Source organism: Erithacus rubecula (assembly GCF_903797595.1).
Source record: "Erithacus rubecula genome assembly, chromosome: 3".
NCBI classification, from domain to species: domain Eukaryota; kingdom Metazoa; phylum Chordata; class Aves; order Passeriformes; family Muscicapidae; genus Erithacus; species Erithacus rubecula.
In genome coordinates, this window is record NC_136689.1 from 42,833,170 (window position 1) to 42,860,958 (window position 27,789).

Sequence of the window (27,789 nt, forward strand, 5' to 3'; positions counted from 1 at the left end):
TTGCCTGAGAGGATCTTTGCTTGACTAGACAGAGTTTTGTGAATTTTAGAAATTTTGGAAGAATGAGCTTATGCATTCCCTTGAATCCTTGCTTAGGTTGTACTCATCCCTAATTTTAGTCTGTCTGTGCTAGACTGGCAAACAAAACACACAGTTGTCAAGCAGGGGTCATCAGCTACAACACTATTTATGGTACTTGGTAGATTACTGTTTCTTTGTTGTCTTGCAACCAGGTGTATTTTTTTTTATTTCCATGAGACATTTTGTTCTGAAGTTATGGTGTCCTAAGTCCTGGAGGTAGGAGAGAGATGTTCTTTCAAATGGTGATCTGCTTGTTTGACACCTTTATTATTCAGTTGAAATTGAGCTTTACTTTTTCCAAGCTCTTGGGCACCTTAACATCTCTCAACTTAATTGTTCTTCCAGTGGTGGTTTTCCAGAACTTGCATTGTTCCTGGTCAATGAAAACTTTCAGGACCTAGACACAGTATCATTTGAGGCTTAGGTGTTTGTCAAGTTCTTTTCAATAGCAGTAGCATCGACCTGTCAGCCTGGTTGGTGTCCCTGTGCAAGCTGGGTAATCCATTCATGAAGGGTCATGTGTTGTTTTGGGCAATCTCATTTCTGGCCTCCTCCTTCACAAGTGGTTTACCACATTCATCTCTTCATCAGCCTCCCCCCACTATGCAGCTGCTGGCTGCCTGGCCAGCTTCAAAACTGTTTATTTTATTTTGGAACAGATGTCATAGTTTTAAAACGGGACTACCAGAACCTCTTCTTGCTTTAATGGGGACTCCTGGAGACATAACCTAAATTTCAGTATTCATTTCAATGCATTCTGCCATACGAAATACCTGACAGAAGAAAGGCCATAGAGTTACTCCTGTCTTTTACTGATCTCTGGGGTATGTAGTGCAAATAGTTGTTTCTCAGAATTCTGGTTTAGTCTCAGTTTCCTAATGGAAGGTGAGTTTCTGTCTTAATAGGTATGTCCCATGGAACTACCACGAATCCCAGATGGGCACCTATGACTTTACTGGTGGCAAAGATCTTGAGAGTTTCCTGCAGCTTGCAAATGACACTGGATTGCTTGTTATCCTGAGAGCTGGACCTTACATCTGTGCAGAATGGGACATGGTATGCAACCTTTTGTAACAGCTCACTTCTAGGGTAAATCTAATGCAAGTATTTCTTAAAGTAGACAGACTTACTTGGTGTATCCTTGGACAAGAGTCTTGGTTTAGTGTGTTAAAATCCATGCGTCCTCAATGACTTCTTATAATACAAACTTATTCTATATTTGGTTTTTGTTAGAAAATGCTACTTTCTTGTAGAAAATCAGTTTTCCTATCTCAGTATATGTCTTGATAAAAGGCTAAATCCTTCATAGGTTTTCTAAAAATGTTACTGAAGTGTTTCCCTTTCTTTTCCCAGGGAGGTCTTCCTGCATGGCTGTTGGAAAAGAAATCTATTGTTCTCAGGTCTTCTGATTCAGGTAGAGGCATCAGAAAAGGCCATTAAAAATGCATTGTAGCAGCAAGGCAACTTTCTGTTTGGGGCCATTACTAGATAATTCATATTTCAGCTCAAGTTTTCTTGTGAGTAAAATCTTCAATACTTTTTGTTAGAAGTGTGCATTCAGAAAGTGTGTAGAACAATCAGAGTATGGGAGAAAGTTTCTGAGGTATTGTCAAGTTGGTGCCAAGAGAGGAATCATTGTCACCATTGAGAAAAAGACAGGTAGCTTCAGCTTTGAGGTTTTGACTTTGCAACAGCCACTCATAATGGGGATCCTTCTTGGCTAGTCAGTGTGCACTCCAGAATGAGTTACAGCATTCTCATCTGCTCCTGGTAATGGACCACACATGGAAGAATAAGATGAGGCAGGAGATTAATGTATTTATTTGAGTGTGATAGGGGATGAATGTATAGCTATCATATCCAACTTTGAGTTCTGCGGATTGTGGTTAAATTATTTGCTTTAAAAAATAGTACATAGATCAACAGTTGATTTTGTCCTCCTGTTGATATGTAATGAAGTCCCTTTGATAATTTTTCAAGTTGATCAGTATTTAAGTGTTTTATTTTTTAGTAAACTGTTCTGGAAGCATTTATGCAAAAGTAGAAGAGTACATTTATTTAAGTACAAGAGCAATTTGTTCATTAAATGCTGCTCATAATTTACATAATTAGAACTACGTAAAGATAACCCATATGTAATTTAAGCAGAAGTAGAAAAAGGCAGAAAAGTTGTGAAACATTTATACTTTGTGTATCACAGATTACCTGGAAGCGGTAGAGAGATGGATGGGTGTCCTTTTGCCAAAGATGAGGCCGTATCTCTATCAAAATGGAGGTCCAATCATCATGGTACAGGTAACTTCCTGAAAATCAGATGAACCCAGGCAGCATGGATGCTTATACTCCTGTTGCAGATACTCCATGGGTCTTGGGTGGTGGTGTCACAGGTATTTCTTAAGTTTCAGGTAACTGCAAGATTCTGATGAAATACCTTATCTTAAAGAAATGAATCCAGTGTTTCTAGAACTCAGAGAGTCTGCTCTGTCAAAGTTGTTTCCCACAGCTGTATAAAGCAATAGGAGGAACTTGTGTAGCTTTTTAGATGTGTGGTTCGTGGCAATTCTCACATTAAGCCAAAATATATTATAGTTACCTGAAACAATCTGACAGGAAAAAGGGAATAAGAATACCCTTAGACAGAAGCAAAAGTAGTATGGAGTAAGCCTAATCTAGCACCTAACTGAAGTTATAAATGTTTCAGGACACAATTTTATATATTCGTGGTGGGTCACTTCTGTCCTAAACTCCTTCTAGATATGTGGGAGTGATTATCTTATATTTGTAGTATTTGATCAGAACAAGACTTTATTTCAATTTCTTTAAACTCCCTGACTGGCACAGGATGAGATAAGAAACCCTTCTTGTAATACACCCAAGATAATTTTGTTGAACAGTATGTTTGTCTGTTGAGCAGAAACACTGGGCAAAATTATTCTTTGTCAGAAATAAGATGCTTGTAACAGGATTTTCAGAAATAACCTTCAGATTGGAACCTATTGGATCTGGAGCAGAAAAGTTCATTTACTTGGACAAGGGGCAAGATGTGTACCTCTCAGAAGCAGCAGAGTTTTCCTCCCTTAAGCCATTTTGAGTTTTGCAGGGCTTTGTGAGCCTTTTGTGGATGTCTCTGTTCTGAGTGTCCAGTTTTGTTGTAGTTTTGATCCTTTCAAAACCTGTTCTATGGTTTTAATGGTCTGCTCAGGTGGTGGGTTATAGATTTTAAATTTTAATTATGATCACTGTAGCTAAGTAGATACTTTGAGGGGGGTGGGATATTGCAGGAAAATGGCTTAGCTCTGTGCAGTGATGGTTCCACTGTAAAATACAGGTGACAGGAATGAGTCTTGTCTTCTCCTCACATCTGGAGTTAAAATGAAATTTTCAACATTGCTGTCAAAGGAAGAAGAGGGTTGGACTTGTGCTTTCTGTTTTGTTATCAGATGTGGACTGAACTGGCAATGGCTTTACTGACTTGCTTTTACTCTGCAGGTAGAGAATGAGTATGGGAGCTACTATGCTTGTGACTACAACTACCTGCGCTTCCTTCTGAAGCTTTTTCGCCTGCATCTTGGAGATGAGGTGGTGCTCTTCACAACTGATGGTGCAAGCCAGTTTCACTTGAAATGTGGGGCTCTCCAGGGTCTTTATGCAACAGTGGACTTCGCTCCAGGTTGGAGACTGCTGTTTGTTTCCAAGAATTCTGAGTTCTTTGTTTTTGGTGGGAAAAACTGACTTGACTGCTTGCCAAACCTGCTTGCTTTGTTTAAATGGGGTAACAGGCATTTATGTATGTTTGATGTACTCTTAAGCATACAAGAATCAGCCATAAGCACCCAGCTAGAAAATCATAATCACTTCTTTGCTTCTTGAAATCATGGATAACCAATTTACGCTGCTCATAGCACATATCTCCTAAAATTAGCAATAATAGTTGGCATTGATTCCTTGTATTTTTTTAATATTCTTTTTTGGTATTGGAGTTTTTTAATGTCCTCTGTGTGTTGTGGGATCCAGCCATCCCAATACTTTTTTTTTAAGGCAGATGTTATCAGAAAAAAAAGTACTGTTGAAGATCATTATTAGAAATGTGCACACTGTTACAATTTGCTGTGATATAGGCCTGAAGAATGGCTAAGCATCAGTAGTGTGATCAGAGATCTTTTTTTGATAGGAGAATTAAGGTTTTAGATGTTTGTATACTGCATGTATTTGACAAAATAGACTTAAGGCACAAGATACAAACTCCAAGACAGACATTTTTGTATTTTTTATTGTTCGGGCTCTTCTTTACATTAATCTCTGCAGCCAAACGTGTGCTTAGCAGGGATCTGTTTTCTTGTAAGTTGAATGAAATTGTGAAAGTCTTTATGTGTATCCTTTATGGTATGGTGAGCCACTCACCAGAGTGGTTATTTCCAGCCACTGTGGCTTGAGCCACTAGGAGTGATCAAAAGTGAAGCACCTCTTTAGAGATTGCCTGGTTTGTGTTCTTCCCCGTAGCCTTGGTAACGCAACCTCAAACTTAGACTTTCCAATGATCAATAGCAGTTCTGACACTTCTGAGACTTCTTTGTGCCAGGATGTCATTTCTGAGAAAAGCTGGGTTTGCAAAAGATGTATCTCAAAAGCAAAGATATAAACACAAGCATCCATACGTGCATGTATATATTTAAAATAAGTATTGCAAATTAAACATCAGAATCAAAAGTACTGATTCCTGTGTTTGCTGGAGTAGCTCTCTTGTCATGATTTTTGCTAGGCTGGAAGGGGAGGTAAGACATCAATTTCAGTAAAGTGATGGACTCAGAAAGTCATGGATATAGCAAATCAGTTTTATTTCTTTCTGTTTGTAGGTGGCAATGTCACAGCAGCATTCTTAGCTCAAAGGAGCAGTGAACCTAAGGGCCCTTTGGTATGTCTTTTCACTTAAACTTTTTGTATCATTTCTAATTCTTGAAGTTGTTAGTCAGAGAGGGGTTGACAGCTGTGCATTGAACAATTTTAGGCATCTGTTGATGAAGACATAATTTCCAAGTCAGAAAAAGTGAATAGAGAAGCTTCTTTGTGTGTTTGTTAAATCCAAATTAACTGCTGCTCTGCAAAAGCTATTTTAGTCTCAAAAACTATTGATTTTATTTCAGTAGTTTTCCTTGCTAAGACAAATGTCTATAAAGCAGCGGAAACACTAAGGATGGTTAAAGATGAGTTAGTGAGATACATGTGTAGGTGGAAGTTAAAAGAAAAATTAAAAGGGCAGATTGAAAGTTGCTTTCCTGTTTTCAGCTACCCTAGAGGTTTTACACAAGCTATAGTGGGATGTGAGAGCACTGGAGGCCATTTTGACAAAGGGAGAAGGCCCATTGAGGGTACAGAGATTATCTCTGTACTAAAGAGTTGTTCAGAAAGCAGTTTGAAATATTTTTCATTACATCCAGTTTGTGTATGCTATTCTGCAATGAATATGTTGGTTCCATCATTTATTTGAATGCCAATCTGAAACACATCCTTGTTGACAGGTTCCCAGAAAATCTATACTCTGATGCTTAAGCAATTGTTTTCAAAGTGTCCCTGTAAAATTATTAAAACAATTCCTTTGACCCATAGTCTGCTGAAAAGGACTGATTTATTATGTACTGTGCAGTATCTGTAGTAGTTTAAAAATTACTCAAATTAGTCAAGGTGCCTTTTTTCCTTCCCTCTTACAGTTAGGAACCTTAATTCACATTGCATTCTGTTCTTGTTCTCTCTTCATGTTTTCCCTTCCTCTTTTGCCCTTCCTCATTTCAGGTTAATTCTGAGTTTTATACTGGATGGTTGGATCATTGGGGGCACCGTCATTCTGTTGTGCCTGCACAAACTGTAGCTAAAACACTTAATGAAATCCTGGCATGTGGTGCTAACGTTAACCTGTAAGTGTGTATTCAGTAGAGCTTAATCTTGGGGGGCTTTCTTTTCCCAGTTCAGCAAAACCTGATTTTATTTCTTTTTAGGTACATGTTTATGGGTGGGACTAACTTTGCCTATTGGAATGGTAAGATATTATTTAAATTATACTCGTGGTGGAGGGGAGGTGTTTATAAATTAGATAGTAATATATTTTGGGAAAGAATAAGCTGTGCCTACTTGCACATGGCAAAAGACATGACTGCACTAGCTGTTCTTTGTTTCTTGCCTGTGTGTTGTACTAAACCCACGTGGTTTTTGTCTTTGTCTGCCAAGGCTACTTCTGCTTCACTCAGTTTTGTGAAACAGTTTAAGTACAGATAAATGTATTTCTCTTTAGAATATTTCACAGAGTGGTGTAAGCTCACAAGGATATTGTCCTCCATCACAAACAGTTTTTTATGCCAAATCCCAAGCATCACGGCCTACACTGAATCTAAAAATGTAACAGAATCTGGCCATAATTGGAAAGAATTCTGAAAGTTGATAGCTTTGGACAAAAAACATCTCTTCCATTGTTTGTGTTGCTTTTGCTTTTTTCCTCTTCCCCTAGGTGCTAATATGCCTTATATGCCTCAGCCAACTAGTTATGACTATGATGCTCCCCTGAGCGAGGCGGGAGATCTGACAGAAAAGTATTTTGCCTTGAGAGAAGTCATTGGTATGGTGAGTATCCTCAGGACATTTTTAGAATGGTTCTTTGAAGCATCCCTTGTGTACTCCAAACTCTCTTGTATTAGTGTAAATTACTCCTCAATTTACAATTTTTGCAGCTAGGGGAAGTGGAATGGAGCAAGACAATTACGCCAACCTAATTGCTTCTCATTATAAACAGCAAAAGATGTTGCACCTCTCTATTCTTTCTGTCCCAATGGCTTCCTCCTTCCTTTTAGAGGAGAGGATACTGGTGTAGGTCTGATGCTGGCATGGTTCAGCTCTCCTTTGCTGTATTTGATTTCTCTCAAGGTCAGTAAGGTGAATCAGCTCACTCCGATGAGATCCAGTGCTGCCACAAGGGGAGCGGAGGGCAGTGGGAAGGGTTTGGCTGGGAGTAGAGGTGGAGGACAAGTGTGTAGAGCCTTTTCCTTGCAGCAGCAGTCAGCCATTCAGTCAGCTTAGGCTCTTGGCTTGATGTCAGACCAATGTGTGCTGCAGCTTAGTGCTTTGGCTGTCTATCCTAAGCCTCAATTTTGAGGTTTTGGGCCCCTGTGAGAGAGATCAGGCTTACTCAAAAGAACACATCTTGGTTTTGTGTTTTTGCAAACTACAGCTTGTGGGTGGAACTAGCTTTGCCTTGCTGTAAAAATGCACAGTATCTCCACAAACTGGAGATTGCAGTAAAACATGGACCCTGTGTCAGGGTTTTGAATAGCCTTGCATTGGAGGCTGTTCACATGAGGCTTAAAAACACGTTCCATGTGAATCCCAAGGCTCAGGCATGTAGTAGCTATCCTGTTGCATACTAGCAACATTCCTATTCAGTAGAAGACATTTTTATTCTGAGAGTAGATCTCCCAAAAGTGTACAACACTTTCTCTAGGGTTAAGAATGCCTTTATCTCTGTAAGTGTGGAAGACCTCCTGTGGATTTTTTTCTTCAATTTCACCATTATCCCTAAACCTGATGGGATAAATTTATGGAATAATTTTGATGGTCTTTCTAATGGGAGTTTCCTGTCGTGATACAACTTTTCTCACCAGAGAAATCCACAAACTGCCTAATTTTGAGTTGTTTTCTTCAAGGTGCAAGATCCCTCTCTGAGATTAAGTTATATTGTAGTACAGTGAGAGAGCCTTGATAAGATGTGTAATGTTCTCTATAACCTCAGCTGTGTTGGGTCATTTTTTGAGTGTGGTGGTTTGTTTCTTACTTTGCATGTCCATAGATTTTCAGTGAAGTTTTCCTATCACTGCTGGGCATTCTAAACCTGTAACAATTGATCTACTCAGTTGCAGTTTGAGGTGAAGCTGATGAAAGAAAATAAAGTTGCCTGTAACAAACAACTGTGTTCAACATGTTAGGTGTGCTGCAAGGATAACATCAAAGTCTTCCTTTACAGTTTCCACTAGTTAAAAAATGTAATGAAGAATTTCAGTCTACAGTTTCTTTCAATTGCTCACAGCATTCTCTTAATTTTTACTATTTGGGCTGAAATTTCCTGCTTTTGACTCCTCCTCTTAGATGAATGCAATTTTGTTTACTTTAAACCTGGATATCTTGATTGTTTTCCAATACAAAGAAGAAGAAATTAACTTTTTACTGGAAATGAAAAATCAGGCTTTCATCCATCCATAACTGAGACTTGACAGGATAGCATTGGGAATTATACTGCTGTGGTCTGTTAAAAACAAAATACAAATCTCCCAACTAAACCAAAAACCCTTCCAGCCCCTAATCAAATTGATTTTAAAAATAACCTGGCAAGGTAAGCACTCCAAAGTCACCAAATGTGTAGATGGAGACACTCTTCACAGGGGTGGTCTTTTGTTTATTCAAATGTAGGCTTGAATTGCTTGTTCACATGGATATCTCATCTGCTGGAACTTTTTCTCTAGTATGCAGACAGGCTATGTCTAGTTAACAAAAGAACAGATGGGAAGAGGGCTATTAAGTAGTGGCAGGAGAGGGAGAAGGGGATAATGGCAAGGAGAAAAGAAGGCACAGAAAGGATAAGGCCAGGGTACTGGGCAGAAAGCCACTGTCTGGTCTGCCATGCCTCAAAGGTGTCCAGGAAGGTAGTGAGTGGAGGCCCTTCTCTCTACTGAGGTGATTCTTTTTAAAAGTATAAGACAAGAGGAAACCAGAAATAGATGAGTGGTCAGAGCATTTCTTTGTCATGTTTCCCTGTGACTGATTGGACAGTTGTCTAGAACAGGAACAGAGGGAAACTAATGATGGGACCTCAGGGGTTAATGGAGCTGTGGTTTCCAGGCCTGTTTCTCAAAAGACCCCAGCATAGGTAGTAATGGAAGAGCAGATGGTAGTGGTGGAATATCATAACACTGCAAGGAAAGGCACAAGAGGCTAATATTTCCCATGAGGAAATGTAGCTGATGAAGGGTCAGGTGAAAATACTGTCCTACAAATTTGGAAAGGTTCACTCAAGCTCCCATGAACTGGGAATAGGATTGCAGAAAAGCTGTGGATGACAGTAACTCAGGCTGTAGCCACAGGAGGAGCTCCAAGGAGCTCCATATGTGATCAAGTCAGATTTTTTCTTTTTAAAGAAAAGATCTCCATCTTAAGAGTAGATGCATCTGTAACCTTTAGGGAGGTTATTTACTTTAAGCCAAAGTTATATAATTTTTTACGTTGTAAAGTGTAAAGTGAGAATTCAGTTGAAGTGTGTTTGTATTTAACTTGTGTTTGTGTGTTTTCTCCTTCTCTTTCTAGTATAAGCAGTTGCCAGAAGGTCTCATCCCTCCAACAACACCCAAATTTGCATATGGGAAGGTTTCCTTGCAGAAGGTAAATTAACATCTGTAATACACTGTGCATCTTTTCATAATGCTATCTGTTTGCTTTTTATAAAAAATGTTTATGAGGGTTTCACAACAAGCTCCAGATATCCTACAAAATAAAGAGGAAAACCTAGAAAGCAAACTTTGAGGAAGGAGGGAGCAGAGCTTGGGGTTTAGGAATCATGCCCATATTAGAAAATGATCAAATGCATCTTACCTGGCTGTGAAAAGATAGTGTTTGCAATATGCCTGAAGCTTTGCTAAACTGAAATTAATATATTACTAATGCAACTGATTCATAGTTGTTAAAGACAATTTATGTATCAGTAATGTAGATGGGGAATGTTGCCATGAGACTTACAACAGAGTGTTTTGGTTGCTGGTGATGCCTCTAAAGTGGAAGGAAAAGTAGGATATATGTATTTTTAATACTTCTAGGCATTTAAATTTTAAATGTGGAAAAATTTTTATAAATCTGAAAGTCTCATTTATAAAGTTTCTGACAAGATCTGTAGCTGGTGAGAGAAATTAAATCACTTTCCTGCTGAGGGAAAAGTACACAGAACTAAGCACTCAGAACCTAGCCTTGCTTTGTCCTGTCTGACAATAGTGGCATAGCTGTTCAGCTCACAAGTATCTGTGATTTGACCATAGCACCATCATTTTATGACCAAGGACAATTTTTTGTGAGATATGTTTGAGAATTAGGTTCTGCAGTGAATGAAGTGGATGATTTAATGGGCAACAGAAGAGACAGCAGGTATGAACTGGGCTATATTCTTCCTGCTGGGCACAGACAAGTTTTGAGATGGAGGATTACTACAGTTGATATGCTGGATACAGTAACTCCTAATGCTTTGATTTTATACTTTGCAATTTCAATTTGGCAGTTATTTTTCCAGTTAGTGATGTATCTCATCTCTGCAACTGAAGCATTGCAAAATTTAGTAGTGATAAGGCTTTGCAGGCATTTTCAAGTCATTCTGCTCAAGAGGTGGGCAGAAGTATTTTTTGCATAAAAGTGGTTCACCTGTGAAGTTCAAAGAGATCTGTATCGCTTTCAACAACCTTCTTGGCATATGAAATTTCACTGAACTGGCAGTTCAGTGTGACTAATTATAGGCTCTTATCACTACACCCACCACCATGGCTGCTGTCTTTGGTTGCATTTGCAGCCCAGTTATGAGATAGTGACTCTCATCTTCTCATGGGTCTTGGCTCTCTGATAAGACTGTCCAGTTTCACTAGAATGAAGAATTTCCTCTTTCATGCCTTCAAGAAATGAACTCTCACAAAAGAGTCAGTTGACCAAACTTGCTCAAGTACTGCATCTTTGACCTGACCTGCACCTTCTACACTTCAGGATTTTTTGAGAAGTGTTTCACTCTCCAGGCATCAGTTTTAAGAATGCAGATGGCATGACTAAGATGCCAGATGTAAGGTTCTGTCATGCCTGTACATATACAGCCATCTGCACTGGGAGCCTCTAGAACTGTTTTCTATGAAGAAGGTGGCCTTTTGCTCTGTGACCCACTGCTTAACTTCAGCAGCAGTTTACTCTGCTGGGTTACCCTCCAACACAAGATGAGTCTCCAACCACAGCGGGTTTGTACTGGGCCAGCCCAATGCCACCTTCTCAACTCCATTCTAACCCCAGCTGGAACCAGTTGTGTGGAGAAGCTTTAATATATCTTAGTGAATATCAGAGAGGGAATATTCTAAATAATAGCACTTAGCTTTGGTAACAGTAAACTTCCTAGCTATGTCATTTGCCATGACACAGGTACTGGGTGGATCTTCACTTTGCAGATGTCCCACAGTCAGTCTGCCATGGAGAGCATTGAATCTACTCCAGTGAACCAACTCCCTTGACACTTTTGCAGAAAGGATGAGAGAAAGGAGACTGGAGTATTTTCAGGGATCATGTAATGTACTTTACAGAGGTACATGTAACCAGAGCAGGCTGTTCTCAGTCTTCTTTTCCCTCAACATATTCTGTGGCAGTTCAGTACTTAATACCAACTCCCCTGATGAGGCAATTGTTCATTTTGAACTATTGATTTATTTTTAAAAATCCTCCTGGGTAGGAAAAAGATGCTGGAAACACTGACATTGCTATGTAAGAGCAAAGGTAGGAAAGCAGGTGATAAGGAAAAAATCTTGTTGCATAGATGCAGAAGAGAAGTGTTGAAGATGGGGAATGTGGGCAAGCAAAGACAGAACTGCAGTAGATGGGCTCCAGAACTGTGAAAGGTTTTAAGGATTTAAGGATTTAAGAACTTGGGAAGCATTCTTTCCAGAGGGAAATAAATGCATCTTAGTTCCTGCAATGTGTCCATGTGACTGTGCAAGCTTGTGAGCAGGTGGTAGTTTCTGGTCACCACTTGGAGAAGTGCTTGGTCACAAGGAAGTGTTTGCCCTAGCACAGCAGCCTGCAGACTTATAAGTTCTGGAGAAGTACTCAGTTCTTAGGATGTGGAGAGTTCAAGAAAAAGCAGGTAGCAGGCAGTGCTGGTGTGTGTTTGGGCTAGAAAGTGGTTAAGCAAACAGGATGCTGCCTGTAGTTGATATTTCTGTTGGAGCTATTTCCTTTCTTTTTTTTTTCATGCTTGACCTTACACTTGGGTTTTGAAGACTGCTTTGGGGGAATTAAAAAATTATAGCCTTTTTTTAGCAGTCATCTGTTGTTTTACAGGTTGGTTTTAAAAATTCCTGACAATATTTGTAATTTTTAAGTTTACTGTTAAATTTCTCTTGTGGTACTGATTGTCCATTAAATAGCAGTCAAGAGGAATTTCCAGCAAGACCAGATCTTGTCTTGACTTTTTTTTTTCGTATGTACCACCAGAGACTGAAAAGCTGAACAAAAATAAACTACTGAAGTTTCAAAGAAACAAGCTTCTACGAATCCCAAAGTGAACCATACATGGTTGACCCATATTCAGAATAGAAGCCCCTTTGGTAGCAGGGACTTAAAAACAGAAGTCTTAACAGGCACATGTACAAGCTGCTAATACCCAGGTCAGCAAGGCACAAAGCAGCATTCATTGCCACTTAGTAGCTCATTCAAGTGAGACCATGTCTTAATGCTGTTTGTATTCATTTCTGGTTTTGCTGTCCACCTAGGGCTAAGAGTATCAATGCCCATAGGATTGCAGTGTTTGTGCATCTCTTGCTTCACAGCTTTTGTTGAAGACTTGGTAGCTAAACCTCTCCTGTGGCCCCCTGGCTCCCTTGGGGGAACTCAGATAAGGAGTGGACCACATATTCAGTCTGGAACGTTTGTGAAATTCTACTGTATAAAAGACGATTGCTATTTTAGGTACAACTTTTAAACTGAAAACATAAGAGCAAATTACTTTCATCGAAGTTTTGCAAGCCGTGTTTGTCCAGCAGTCTTGTTGCCCAAGTGAACATATTTAACTGTGGGCTTGTGGCATCTTTTTACTTGGTTGTTCCTAGCTAGAGTTAAGCTCATTTCAGAAGTCTGTTTAGATCTGTGTCAACTTATTGTTGTGGTTTAATCCTGGTAGGCAGCTGAGCACCATGCACCCACTCACTCTCTCCCCCACTAGGGTGGGGGAGAGAATCAGAAAGGTAGAGGTGTGAAAACTTGTGGGTTGAGATAAGGACAGTTCAGTAGGTAAAGCAAAAACTGCACGCAAAAATAATGCAAAACAAGGAGCTCATTCACTGCTGTCTTTGCACAGGGAGGCACTCAGCCTTCCCCAGCTCCATCATAGAATCATTAATGTTGGAATAAACCTCTAAGGTTACTGAATCCAAGCATTTACCCAGCCACTACTGTTCTTCACCAAACCATGTTCTGGAGTGCCACACACCTTTTGAACAATGTGTGTGTGTTGGTTACTTGGCAAGATAAACACCGTCACACCAAACATCTCCCCTTTCTGCTTTTTCCTCCAGCTTTTCTTGCTGAGCATGGCACCAATGGTGCAGGATATCCCTTTGGTCAGTGGGGGTCAGCTGTCCTGGCTGTATTCCCTCCCAGTGTCTTGTGCATCCCTAGCCTACTCTCTGGTGAGAGAAGCAGAAAAGTTCTTGACTCTGTGTAAGCCCTGCTCAGCAACGACCAAAATATCCCTGTGTTATCAGCAGTCTTAGCCAGAATCCCAAACACAGCCTCATTCTAACTACTGTGAAGAAAATTAACTGTATCCCAGCCAAAACTGCAGACTTAATTATGTGTAGATAGACAGTTCATGCTGGCTTCTGTTGTATCACAGCAAAATGCTGTATTCACATTTTAATATTTCAGTACCACTTTGATGTAAGTTCTGCAAAAATTCAATATTCCTGTTATTGAAGTACCTTTGGAAGTTGTACTGCTGAGTACTCTTACAGTATAGTTTTACATTATTTTAAACACCTGTTTCTTTCTTTTTTTTTTATTAAGCATTTGAATATAAATCTGGTATATGAGAGATATTTGAATGTATAATGTGTAGTTACCACTGAACAGTGATGATAATTCTGGGGAAACAGACTAACATGAAAAATCACATGTATTTGATTTTTTGAGCTTGTAAGACACATTGTGTGCATTTTGACTAACCTAAAACTGATAGTGGTGTTTGAGAGAGAATTGTAGATGGGTAGAATATTCCATAATGCAATAAAAGGCAATTTAGTTGTACACATCTAAGTCCTTATTCAGCACGTTATTTATGTGTGTGACTAACCTAAACCTTGCTTCCAGTTTCATTAAAACCAGTCCAGCTACTTACATATGGCAACTTAATTAAAGCCTTAGAGTTTCTAAAATAATGTAAGACTAGATAGGATAAATTCCTATTGGATGGTTCTTGATGGAATTAAAGTTAGCTCAGAATGATTCCAGAATAACCCAGCAGGAATCAATGGCATTTTCCCTAGCTTAATTCTAAATATAATTGGGCAAAATTTAGATAATATATTGCTTTGTATTAATCATCCAGAGCAGTTGTGTTTGTTTATACAACTTTTGTGAGAAACTCCTGGTGTAGTTCTTAGTTAAATAATGAAGGACCACTTTCATTTTTATGAATGCATAGCAAAATTAGGCCATCTGTTTTTTTTAAAACACTGCTCTACATGTGGCATGTTTCTTTCAGAGTTCAACAGTTGTCTCTGCTATATTGTATTTTAGATGTGTCTGCAAGGATGGTGTAAAGATTTGTTTAATTTTCATGGAGCTAGCTGACTTGATTGCTGGATGTGTAAGCTGTTACATTTGGACTGAAACTTACTGACCTTCATATATCTGCAGGCAAGCACTGTGTTGGAGGTTCTTGATGGACTGTCACCTTCTGGACCAGTGAGAAGCGCTTATCCGTTGACCTTTGTTGACCTAAAGCAGGTGAAGATTCCTTCAGTAGGCACTTTGCAGTAATTTACTGGAGTTACTTGAACAACCCTTTGTGGTATTACTCTTTTTATGTCATGTCTTACACTTTATCTGGTACACAAGTAATAGTATTATAAAGGTATCAAGGATTTTTGCATTGGAGGCCTTTTCATATTCTACAATGCTCCTGTTCTGCACACCTGAGGGTTTTTTTCTGTGGATTTAATATCTATGCTGTCTAGGCTTTCACCTTGATTTCTTTCCTCTCAGAAGTATTAATTTTCAGGTCTTAAGAGACTTTTTTTTGTTTATCCTCTTCATAGCCCTCTGCTGGATCTGCTCCAGTACTTCTGTGTCCTATTTTCCTGAGGAGCCCAGATCTGGACACAGCACTCCAGATGTGGTCTCACCAGGGCTGAGGAGAGGGGCAGGATCAACTCCTTTGATCTGCTGTCCATGCTTTTCCTAATGCCCCCAGGATACCCTTGGCCTCCTTGGCTGCCAGGGCACTGCTGGCCCATGGACAGCTTGTTGTCCACCAGGGCCCCAAGTCCTTCTCCACAGAACTGCTTTCCAGCAGGTCAGCCCCCAGCCTGTGCTGGTGCATGGGGTTATTATTCCCCAGCTGCAGGACCCTATGCACTTGCCTTTTTTTCAGGTTCATTAGTTACCTGTTCACCCAACTCTCTAGCCTGTTAAGGTCTCTGGAATGATTATGACCTATTTTTTTTCCATTCCTGATGGGGAACTTAGTGAAAATTATTCCAAAATGTTCCTGATGTAAACCATGTAGTATTTAATGGATAGTTAGTTAATGTTAACTTGATGAATATATCATTTATGGGCACTGGGTGAGAAGTGAACTTTAAGGTTTTTTTATCTAAAGTTCTAAAGGGATTTTCACCAGTTTACCTAAAGGTCACCCATCACCTAAAGGTCAGAGTAAACTGTAATCTGAAATGATGTGTGTGATAGTCACTGTCTGAAGTGAATGAAAGGTAGCATTTCAGTGCAGGCATGTAGGCAGAAATGTGGGATATTTTTAATTCATTACCTGAATTGAAACTACAGAATTACTTAGTTCATTAATCTGTTGGGGTTTTTTCTTTTCTTTTCTTTTCCTAGTATTTTGGGTATGTACTGTATAGAACTGCACTTCCAAAGAACTGTGTGGAGCCAACGCCACTGTCTTCACCTTTAAATGGAGTCCATGATCGTGCCTATGTCTCTGTCAATGGGGTAAAAACATTGCTGGTATTAATTTTTGCCATCAGTGGCCTTCAAGGATGCAGACTGGGTTTTTTTTCCTCCTTTCTCCAGATCACCAAAGCAACCCTGATCTTATTTAATCACATGAGGAAAATAAGGAAGTATATACTTGATTCATACCAGATGTTCAGATTAGTATTTCAGAAAACATAATTCTCTATTGTCTTGCCATTTTTTACATATTTGAATGTTGATACATATTCATGACTGAGCTGAGTAAAAGACCTAGAGAATGGATTTACTTGCAGGTTTATGGAATGTGTTACTGGTGTATATATATGTATATACTTGGTGGCTTTCTGCAGTATTTGCAAAGATCTCTTTATTAGTATTCTCTTTTTTCTTCCTTTGAAGGTGGAAGAAGGAGGAAGCCTGAGCCTATGTCTTACCTTACGAAACTGGCTCCTAACCACAGTTTAAAAAAAAAGTTCATTGTACAGAATGTGAATTTTGTTTTTCTTTCCATAAGCAGGGTTTTGGCCTTGCTTAATGAGAATTAATATAAATTCATGTATTTTACAGTCAATTTTAGATAATATGTCCAGATCAAGCTCATCTTTCCTTGTGTTGCAGAATAGGAATTAATAAAACTGAGTATTGGTGCACACATAATTGGAAGATGAAGCCAATGATTAAATCACTGATATTGCCAAAATCTTTTCAGTCACTGGACTAAATTTGGGAGCTTGGTTTTTGTGAACCAAGTGCATCAAAACCCACTATCACATCCAGTTGATGTACTGAAATGTGAATGTCAATGCAGATGCCCTTTGTGTGTGCATGTGCTTACAGGCAAGAGGCAGAGAGGAAAGGAGTTTTCTTTACTCTTTTTTTTTTTTTCCTATGTAACTTTTAATTTCTTCATGCAAGTTGAAAAAAGCAAATAAGAATGCATTTATGGTTTTCAGTGGTTGATTTTTTCTTGTTGCAATTAATATAGGTACCTCAGGGTATCCTTGAAAGAGACAAATCACTTCAGATAAATATAACTGGGCAGGCTGGAGCAAATCTGGACATCTTGGTAGAGAATATGGGCCGAATCAACTTTGGTAGATACAATAATGACTTTAAGGTGAGTAAAGTCTATTAAGTTATTGTATTGTGATGGCTTTTCATCTTTTCCACAGGTTAAAAAGAAAATATTGAATTAGGAAGAGCAAAAAGGTCAGGATTAGACAGCTGTAACTTCACCTGAAATATAATTAGTCAGTAGTTTCCATCTGAGTTTTTCCAGTCACTAAAATCAATGTGAAATTAAAAGCTGCTAGACATCTTTTAAACTTTATTTGTTTGTTCACTTGCATTGTCAGCCAAAGTGTCACCCATCAATTTTCTGGTTCAGTTGAGTTTGTAGATAACAATATTAAAATTGTTTCTATAAATTCCAAAACTGGGTTGGAAATTGGTCCAGAACTTTGAGGCTTGCGAATCCTGGAATTGCTTTTGGAGGCTTGGGGGATGCATGTATGTATGTGTATATAAATGCATCTTTGTATCTTTCTTCTTGTCCCATTGTCCCATTTCATTTGTCAGCAGTGTACCCTTGCAGTACTCTGAGTGTGGCTGGGAAAGGCTGTTCATGACTGGCACTGCAAAAGTGCCAGTTCACCCAGACTGACCAAGTGTTTGAGATAATTATCCCAGAGTTTCACTGTGCTTCTGGATGTGTGCTGCACTTTGGAGCTGTCACCGCCGTGCACTAGTGGCTGGGTTGGGTTGACCTTGACTGGCAGCCATGTGCCTGCAAAGCCATGTGCCCATTCTATCACTCCTCCTCCACCAACAGGAAAGGGGGAGAAAGTACAATGGAGTGTTTGTGGTTCAAGATAAGGACAAGGGTATTACTCAGAATTACGGTCATGCTCACAAAACTCAGCTTAGGGCACTCCATTTATTCTTAAATATGTCATCAAAGAGATGCTCCCAGAATCACTGATGGGCTCAGCAGTGTGTCTGTTTGAGTCAGCTGGAACTGACTTTTTCTAACATGGAGCAGCTTTTGGGATCTTCTCACAAAAGCTTCCACTGCAGCTAACAAATGCTTGCCATGTGAACCCCATACTATGGAGGTAGCATTAATGTAGCACTAGGAAGGGTGGGGCAAAAAGTAAACTTTTCTGGTTTTAGACTTATATGAGATCCCCAGTGCTGTGTGGTAGTGGATGAAAGACCACGAGTGCTGTAGAGGTCAGTATTGTATTATGTTTGTGCTATGTACAGGTCACAGCATGCCTTTTTTAATTTTTGATATTATTAGGATGCAACTGTGTTCATACTGTCTCTTCAAAGTACTTTGCCTTTATCTGAGTGACAGGAGAAGGAACCTGGTACCCCAGTGTTTTGCCTTCATGTTGAGACAGCAGAAACATTGCTTCTATTTATTTATTAACAGGCCAGATGATAAGGAAACCTATATGCTTAGATCTAAATTGAGGTAAGAGAATAGAGGTTTAGAGGTTTGACTAAAGAGGTGCTCAGTTGCTGTGATTGAGCTGAAATTCACCCTTATACCTTTTAACAATTTAAGAGTGAAAGCAGTTTTAAGAGACATGTCCATGGTGAAAATAATCCTCTAAAAGTAGGATCTTTCTGTGTAGAAAAGGCAACTTTCCTTGGCTGTCTTTGGACTATGTGTGTTGCTGCTTTCTACAGAGTCCATCCTCATACTCTCCTTCATGTTGGTTTTGAAAACTGGATGTAATTATACTTTAGGTTGTAAAAATTCATGTGCTTTTGAAAATCCAGTTAGGGGAGGAGGTTCCTGCCTGGTGAAGCCTTGCATTTTTTAGCAATGAGTTTTGTTTGGCTGGAGTTTTATCACTTTTTAGAGCTTGAAATGGAGCTAGGCATCTAGCTTTAGGGTAGGAATCTTGAAAGGATTTTGGTTTTAAAACATCCTGTTGATCTAAGTTATGTTGTTAAAGGACACAAGGGAAGGAAGAGTGTGGTTTCTGATTTTTTATGTGCCTTCTCATATGCACACTGAGTTTTTCTTGGAAAATTTATATCCACATCTTGGTACACTGAGTCATTAACCCAAGGCATTAACTTGCACAATCGCAGAGAAGTGGTATTTACTCCCTACAAATCTTTTGCAGATAACGATCATTGAATGTGTTTTCTTATGCAGACCTAAGTAAGAATATTTAGTAGACACTTAATATAATTTGAAAAATCACCCTGTTCAAAGTGCCTACAGATGAGCTTAGGGAGGCAGGTTAGAAGATTCAGCCTGAAGTTATGTTGCATTACTTTAATTGGTTGCTAGACAGAGTGGAGTCTAGATTGTATAGAAAAGTTTGTTCACTTAACTTTTGACACTTGTAGATACTTTATTTTGACATAATCAAAATAAGCACCTGTTCTGTAAAGTGAGTATTAGGTAAAGGAAGAGAAAACCACTTAGTGCTCATACAGATGGTGAGTGTTTTGGAGACAGTGCAATGCTTATGAGATATTACAGCAGACACAGAACATAATATCAGCTCTCCAAAGCCATAGAAACTGTGGTTTTGCTTGTTCCTGTTTGACGTGTGAGGTTTGTAGCATAACTTGTGTTGCATGGAAAACCAGCTTCTATGCAGTGTCTATTGAAGCAGTTAAAACCAGCTCCTTGAATTGCACTGAAACCCCACTTTAGGAACTATTACTCCAACAAAATTAGGGTGTGTGCAGGGGTAACTTGATGTTCTTTTCTTTCTTGTTAAATTATGACCTTACCTTGCTTGGTGTGCAAGTGTGCAAGTACCCTGGTGTGCTGTGAACTACTGCATACATGGTCCCATAGAAATGAGATGGGATTCCATGGGCCTGAAGCTGACTGTAAGCTGAAAGTATTTCACTGAATTGGGCATGTGGATTGATTTTATGATACTGTATCTTATCTGGAGAATATTTGTGGGAAGTAAGTACCACTTTCTCTGCTATTGCTCAAGTTAATGTCTTGGGTTAGTGACTCAGTGTTAACAAATGACAGTATCTCAGGCTTAATGATATTTAATGTTGCTTCTCCTTTTTATTTAGTCTCACATTTTAGAATCATGTTCATGTTACAGCAAATCAGAAATTTTCCCAGTTACAGGAAAAGAATTTGAAAAAAACCCTTGTGTATCAATGAAAGCCTAAAACTTTCAAGAGGAATAGATCTTTCATAGAGAATAAATGAAGCCCTTTATTTTTAAGCAAAGCTTATAACTTGTTTTTTCATACACAGATTGGCAGCCAGCTGTTAGTTTGATTCAGTTTTTATTTGTGACTAGTTTATAGTTGCAGCCAAATAACTTCAATAACGTGAGCTAATTATATATTTGTGTTATTTTTTTCTTCTTCCTCCTAGGGTCTAGTTTCAAATTTAACTCTTGCTGAAGATGTACTTGTTGGATGGGAAATTTATCCTCTAGACATTGATGGAGCAGTGAACTCTGACACTTTTTTTCTCCTTGATCACCCAAAGAGATCTACTGTGGAAGTACTGAATTACGAAGTACCTACATTTTACACTGGTACTCTTTCAATTCCTGGCGGGATTCCAGACTTGCCACAAGATACCTATGTCAATTTTCCTGGTTGGACCAAGGTACAAGTTTTTGCTGTAAAAACCTCAAAGTCTACTTAGAAAGCTACTGAAGCTTCTATGGACAATTCAAGTCCACCTCTCTTGGATGTGGAGAGATTGGTCATAGTGGTGGGTGTCTCAAATTTATTTAAATTACTAAGGAAGAGATTATTTGCTTTAAGTAAATCTGGAGATAAAACATTATGAAAAGCTGCTGTGAGAAGCTTGTTGGCAGATCTCTGCCAATGGGAATTTCTCACAGTGCTGGAGTGTAGCTAGAGCAGGAAGGAGTGTTGTTTTCACAGTGCTGTGTTTGAAACTACCAGCATGCAGGATGCATGAGGAGCATCTCAGCTGCCTGGTGGGAGACACAGGGAGCAGAGTGCTTGCACTGAATTGCTGCTTCTGTTGGAGGCATAGATGTTTAAGTCCAGGCTTTAGAGAAGTGCCTGTGGCAGTGTTAAGTAACAAAATTGTTCTTTTCTGAAACAATTAATTTACTGCTATTAAAATAAAGTGGGAGAAGGAGCTGCTGTTGATCTGTCTCCACTGCCAGTATTGTAGAGGTTAAAGCACTTCACAGTATGCAGAAGGCTGTGATTCATTGCATGCTCTTGATGTTGCTGACACTGAGCTTGGATGAGGAAGTCTGACTTAGTCCCTGTACATGTGCATGTCACACAATCACTGAATAAAATTCAAAAAATAGCTTTTTTTTCATGGCAACTGGAATCTTAGGTCTTTTTAGTAAATTCTTTGGCTCTATCAATCATAAATGTTCTTCAGGAACTGAGGTGGTTATACCTGCCAGTTGGCAAACTCATACTTAAAATGGCAAGGCAGTCCAGGACTTCTTAGGAACTGGTGAAAATTTTTTCCTCTGATCTATGACAACCTCTATTTTACATAGATTGCATACCCTGTAAGGCAGTCCTAGGGAGAAATTCCAGATGAGCTTAAGTTTGGCTGTTGAATTTATCCTTCAAGCTTTATATGGATTGGATGAGAGTTTTAAGTAAGACACATGGAAACTGAGACTTTCAGAAAACTTTACAAATGGGCAAATGCCTTTAAGGTGGAGGGCCTAAAGAGTATAAATTCCACTCAGGTCTCACTGTATGTGGCCCTTAGTTCCTTGCATGGCACTGTGTAAATTGCCTAAGTGTGGAGTGGGACTCTTAGCAGGGGTTAAAACTCACCTATCTGAATAGTTGAAAAACCACAGAAGCAGCACGTACCAAGAAAACTTAAAGTCCTAATGAATTGTTCTGCCTTTGCAAAGGCAAGGAGTATAGCATAAGGGACAGCCTAGAAGGAAAAGTGCAGTGTTAACAGTCATGACCTATGATGTAGCTTGCTTGCTTTCAGTACTTTTTAAACCCTTCAGTAGTAATAAAACTGACTCCACCCTCACATGAGGAACCATGATACCCTTAAGTGTACATGCCACTGAGTAAATATTTAGATTTATTGGCCCTTTTTTTTCTTCAAAAGAAAAGAGGATTTGGAGTCAGGACTGTTCTTGTTTTCTGTGGAATCATGGACTGTAATTACTGTCCTGCTAAAGGAAATCTTACTAGTGAAGATGAAGTTCCTCCCTCTTTTATTTTGTCTAGGGCATATTTATTAATAGATACAATGTCATATTTTGCTTGATTAGCGCATACATTCCTGAGTGTGGAGTCTTTAGAAACTGCAGTGTTAATAAAGAGAGTTTGGAGTTGAGAAATTTAAGTTCTTAGCTTTACTGGAAAAAGGAGTTACAACCAGTGACTGATTCAGATCAGAAACAGAGACCTGTCTGATCATATCTCCTACATCAGAACTGCACAAGCAGTTGATGCCCACAGTAAACACCTACTTCCCACAGGTTGCTGTCATTCTCTCTGAGAGAGGAAGGCTACTGTCTAGTGGGTTCACTCATCCATCTTGTGTGTGGGGAGTTTGCAATCATGTCATGTTTTCTTCTAACCCTACTACAGAAAGTAGTGAGCTTGAATAAAGATAAACGATTTTAAAAAAAAGCATTTGTGGTGAATGTTTATTAACACTTTGGCAGAACAGTACAACATAGAATCTGGTACCGCGGAAGTGGATACAGAGGTGAAATAATTCAACTGCATTTGTACATTACTAACTCCTTAAAAAGTTTCTCTTGTGAATTTCATAGAATTTGTTTTCATAAATACCTGAAAAAGGAAACACTAAAAAAATACCACTAAAGCATCTTGAACAGCAATACCTGTTATATTACACTTGTGCTTCTGTAAATCATGTTAAAATATTCTGATTTCAGCTATCCACTTTCAATTGATTCAGACAATTTTATTTTGTTTATCCATGCAATAAGTCTGATTTTCTTCTGTGTTTTGATTTCTAAAGACCAAAGCAAGAGGGAAAAACACAGATGCAGTTATCTGTTCCCATCCCTTTTTTCTGTCACTGAACTCTCATTCGATACATAGTGAAAGGACACTTTAGAGGAGTAAAAGCAAATTATTTTTGCAAATCAGCAGTACATCCTCCCTCCGTCTTGCTTAAAAAACAAGACTCAGCTTAACTCAGTAGGAGTCAGTTTACAGTTTTACTAAACATTCTGCAGCCTGCCAACTGATAGACTTTTGGAAAAATCTGCTTTCATGTTACTTCAGTGTGTCTGTAGATAAATTAGTGTTTTGACTTTTTTTCCTGTTTTCCTTGCCCAATTATTTTTAATCTTTTGAATTTAAGGTATTTATGATGATAGGACAGTATTTTGAGCTAGGAGTTCTGACCACCTCAACTAGAAAAATAAATTTTAAGAATTTGTATGCCACAATTTCATTGTACTTAAACTAATACTAGGAAACCCAAGGCTTTTAATGGTTGTGTGTAACCACAACAGTACTTTCTTGCAGTGTGATTTCACAAGTACTTTTGTCAACTAAGCTATTACAAGTAAAAGAGACACCTGAATTTCATGTGTCTAGACAAGCTGTATCTTGCCTTCAAAATCACAGAGCAAGGACTACCAAGGTAGTGTAGTCTTATGCTTGTACAGAGAACTGTAACAACATTAGGATCTGCTTTTTTCTTCTGTGACTTCATTCTCCCTTTAGTAATTAGCTTCAAGCAAATACAGTTTTCAGATTTGTTTTGCTCTTAAACTTGGGGCAAAAATCAGTGCAAGGAGCCTTCAGCTATTTTTCCTAATTATTGTCATATTTGGAATTACTGCAGTATTTTACCACTTTATTTTTAAATATTAGTGGTGGCTTTAACTGCTCAGGGAATTCAAGTTCTTTTGACTGTCATTAGCATTTTCTTGTGTTCAAACTGCAAGGTGAGGTCAGTTAGTATATCAATGTTCTGCTTAAGTCTATTTTATCATTTCATCTCTGACAGATTATTAAAATGTTATTATTTTTTCTTTCTCTCATAACAGGGGCAAATTTGGATCAATGGCTTTAATCTTGGTCGCTACTGGCCAGCCCGTGGTCCTCAGCTGACCCTTTATGTTCCCAGGAATGTGCTTGTTGCATCGGCGCCAAACAACATAACGGTGTTGGAGCTGGAGCGTTCTCCCTGCAGCACCCAGGCGTGCGAAATAGAATTTGTAGATGAACCTAATATCAATGCAACCCTACTGCATGAAACTGAGAAACCTCCACTCTTTGTTAGAGAACTGTGGATGAAGCATCTATAATGATTTGAGTATTTCTTTATCTTCCCCCTCCACCCTTTGCTTCCCTTTCTCTCAAACCACGCTGATGAATCTTCAAAAAAAGGGAAGGTGTTTAGGTGAGGCAACTTCTTAAATTCTTCAAAGACTTTTTTTTTTTTAAATCTCACAGTTATATATTGAATTTCTTTTTAAAAATAAAAACTGGAGCTTTGAAATTTGCCTTGGACTGTGAAATTGAACTCAACTGGAAGGTAATGTTTCCGTCAGCCTAGTAAAAATGTAGTCCTTGTACTCCATTTACACTATAGTAACCTTTCTATGCTTTTATTTTTACAATTGTAACTGGAGAGGAGTCTACAAAAGGGGCGTGCAGCCCCCCACTACCTTGCTGGTTTCACTTAAGTGGACTGGTAAGTCAGAGCTGCCAATAGACAAGACACTTTCAGCTTCCTTAATCACCTTATTAGAGTATCAACATCATTTAAGTTTCATTTGGCTTATTGCCAGCACTGAGTGGACCTAATTTTTTTTAATGCGAATGACACTTTGGGGAGATTTCAGTTGATTTCTTACAGGTTCAGTGAGAAAAACTGTGGAAGAGGGTGCTCAAATGCCAGCTGGTCCCAACAGCAGTAACAGGGAGTCTGCATCTGTCCCTTCTTAGGAAGCCAATTTACTGCTTCCCTATTGCTATCTCTGAAGACTTAAAGTAAATTGATAAGTACAAAGACATGGGCTGCTCTGGCTAACTTGCCTGCTAAATGTGGTTTTTAAATGATGATCTTTTTGTTTTGTTTTGGTTTGGTTTTTGTTTTGTTTTGTTTGTTTGGGTTGGGTTTTTTATTTTGTTTATTTCCTTTGTTTTATTTCACTTTTTTCCGTAGTGGTAATGGAGCACCTGCTTTTCATAGGGCAGCACCTTGAAAGTGGAATGCTTTAAGTTAAAGAATTTTATTTCTCTTAAGTCATTAATTCACATCACCTGTTTTGTTCCAGTAAACTGACCGTCTTTGTAAGTGCCTGATATTGCAAAGATGCACAAACTCCATCAGTACATCTAACTTTCTGCAGACAGAATATTCTCTTTGATTCTTGTGATTTTGGTGTCATCATACAAATTCCATGGTGATATTTAAACAACAGATGATAATCAAATCAAGTATTTTCATAATCTGTGATTTCTTCCTTTGATTTTTGTCTGACATTATTAAAATGGTTCTTTAAAGATTAAATTCTTCCTCTGTCTGTTTGAGAAGGAAAAAAGCAATGAGAGAATTATGAGCAGTATTAAGGGAGAAATGAGACTGTAAATGGATGAGGAGTTACTCTTGTTGATGTCTTGTTTATTTTCTCTGTTAAGAAGATCTGTAGAAAGAAAAATGAAGTACCTGTAATGGGCTGAGCACACATTGGAGGTGCCACTCTTTTCTGAGATGGCCAGTGCAAAATCCTGGCTATTTCTTCAGGTGAAGACCAATACTGTCACTGGAGAAGAGAGTGTAAAAGGGTACCACCTACTTCATGTCTGCTCCACATGTTTCACATGTTTGATGGGCTTTCAAAAGAGACAAATGTGGCTCATCCAAGACAGAGAGGTACTGCTCTTACGTTCTGACTTCAAATGTCAATTCCAGGGACTGTGGGCTTTGTGTTCAGTATGCAGATATACTTGATTCTTGGAATGGTCTCTGACCTCAGATTTTTTTCTTTCTTGGCACTATCCCTATGGAGATCCTGGAATGTGCTCTGCATACAGTTAATTATCACGTATTAATTACCTCAGAGCTAGGCCTTGAAAGTAAGAGATTAAATAGAATTAGTTTTTAACTGATTATGGGTTTTGTGGCTTGGAGTGTGCAGAATGACAGTCCTATTCATGTATAATGTAAGCTCAGTACTGTAGCAGCTGGGAGTATTTTTATTTGTATGGCAGTTAGTGCTGTGAGGGCAGTGAAAATCCTAGTTGTCACTCTAACTTCAGTTTGCATCATACTTGTGTAAATGTAGCAGGATCTGTGAGACTTCACTTTTCACCATACCTCTGTAATATTACCAGCAGAAAGGCTTTGCATCAAGAATTATAAACATGCATCTGATTAGTTCTAAGAATAACAATAGCAATGTGGAAAGAATGGGTTTAAAGTTTTTCAAGTAGGGCTCTAGATAGCTTCATAAGCACACCTGCCTATTTACTGCTTTCAGTGGAGTGGTCTCCTGTTTACAGAAAAGAGCTGAAAGTTGTGGCCCTGATTCCTAATCCTCTTCTACCTACATGGAAACACTGCTGGAGATGTTATTTGAATATGCAGAAGAAGCTCCCTGTGACAAAGGACCTTCAGAGTACAGCTCTGGCAGGAGGAGCCTGCTGCCAGTTGCTGCTGCTTTACCCAAGGATGTGTCTGCAGGTGCTGCAGCTGAGTGTTCTGCCCTGCCTGTGCCCACACTGGGGCACTGTGCCCACACCACATGCCTGGGACTTAGGTTTCCTAGCCTTGGCATGAAGTTCTGCTGGGACTGAGTGCGATACAAAACAGGACAGTGTGGCATTTGCTCCTTTGCAGCTTCAGGCAGGTCAATTATTTTAATCTGTCCTCAAATGTAGTTCAGCATTGTTCGAGGTAGAACTGCATTTACAATTAAACGTTCTGACTGAGGGCAAATAAGTAAGAGAAGAGGGGCCATAGAGAGTTACCTGGCTCACCCTGACACAGTGGGCAAGGCAGTGGCAAGTGTAGTTACAATTTTTTTTTAAGGCAAGGTGTGAAAGCATTGTCAGACCCCTGGCCAGTATCTGTGGTGTAGTTGTAAGAACTATTCCAAGTGCTAGAGTTCAGAGGGATGGTCTCTGGTGGAGCCAGCCACCTCCTAAAAGCTTGGCATGAAGGAATATTCCTAGTGCTAAAACTGTGGGTCTCCAAATCTTTCCTTGGAAATTTGCATTGCTTGCACAGGAGCTGGGTAATGAGCACAATGTTCTCTGATTTTGGCAAATGGCGTAAGTATGGTATTTGGTGAGAATTAGTTCATAAAAAACAAGTTTAACACTGATCCCCTCTGGAAGGTAGACAGATGCTGTAGGGGGTTGTCCTTTGAAACTTACCCATAGAGTAGCTGTAGTGGCTCAGCTTAGCACAGATTTATTTTTTTTCTGCTCTGCAGTTGAGTTTGTAGACTTAGTCTGTAATTGTGCCTGTGCATGAATGAAAGCCTTTAAATGTGATTATTTGGGGTTAATGAGCAAATAGGAGCACAAGAACTGGCAATGTGCTATATAGTCAAATTCTATTTCTTCACTTATGTATGAGACTCTTTAATAATATAACTATCTTACTAAGTGTTAATCAACATTTTCTGGTTCCTGAATGACAGGATTGACACTTGACCTTCTTTGTGCCTTATTTGATTCACTGGTGCAGACAGCTCTCCAGTCTCCTGCTATCCAGTCTCCTTGAAAGCTCCACAGTGCCTG

At 39.0% G+C, this 27,789-nt stretch overlaps 1 protein-coding gene across 1 annotated transcript in view; it reads left to right on the plus strand.

The window, feature by feature from the left end:
* The window catches only part of GLB1 (galactosidase beta 1), a 39,012-nt gene extending 14,432 nt beyond the window's left edge, over nt 1–24,580 (plus strand). The window contains exons 3-16 of the mRNA XM_079299935.1: nt 987–1,137; nt 1,435–1,495; nt 2,282–2,376; nt 3,571–3,751; nt 4,935–4,993; nt 5,869–5,990; nt 6,072–6,112; nt 6,578–6,690; nt 9,418–9,492; nt 14,755–14,844; nt 15,958–16,071; nt 17,042–17,173; nt 20,438–20,677; nt 24,081–24,580. Of these exons, the coding sequence (XP_079156061.1) occupies nt 987–1,137; nt 1,435–1,495; nt 2,282–2,376; nt 3,571–3,751; nt 4,935–4,993; nt 5,869–5,990; nt 6,072–6,112; nt 6,578–6,690; nt 9,418–9,492; nt 14,755–14,844; nt 15,958–16,071; nt 17,042–17,173; nt 20,438–20,677; nt 24,081–24,341 (1,735 nt within the window). The 3' untranslated portion in view covers nt 24,342–24,580. The remainder of the gene's footprint in view (nt 1–986; nt 1,138–1,434; nt 1,496–2,281; nt 2,377–3,570; nt 3,752–4,934; nt 4,994–5,868; nt 5,991–6,071; nt 6,113–6,577; nt 6,691–9,417; nt 9,493–14,754; nt 14,845–15,957; nt 16,072–17,041; nt 17,174–20,437; nt 20,678–24,080) is intronic.
* Nucleotides 24,581–27,789: the final 3,209 nt, after the last annotated feature.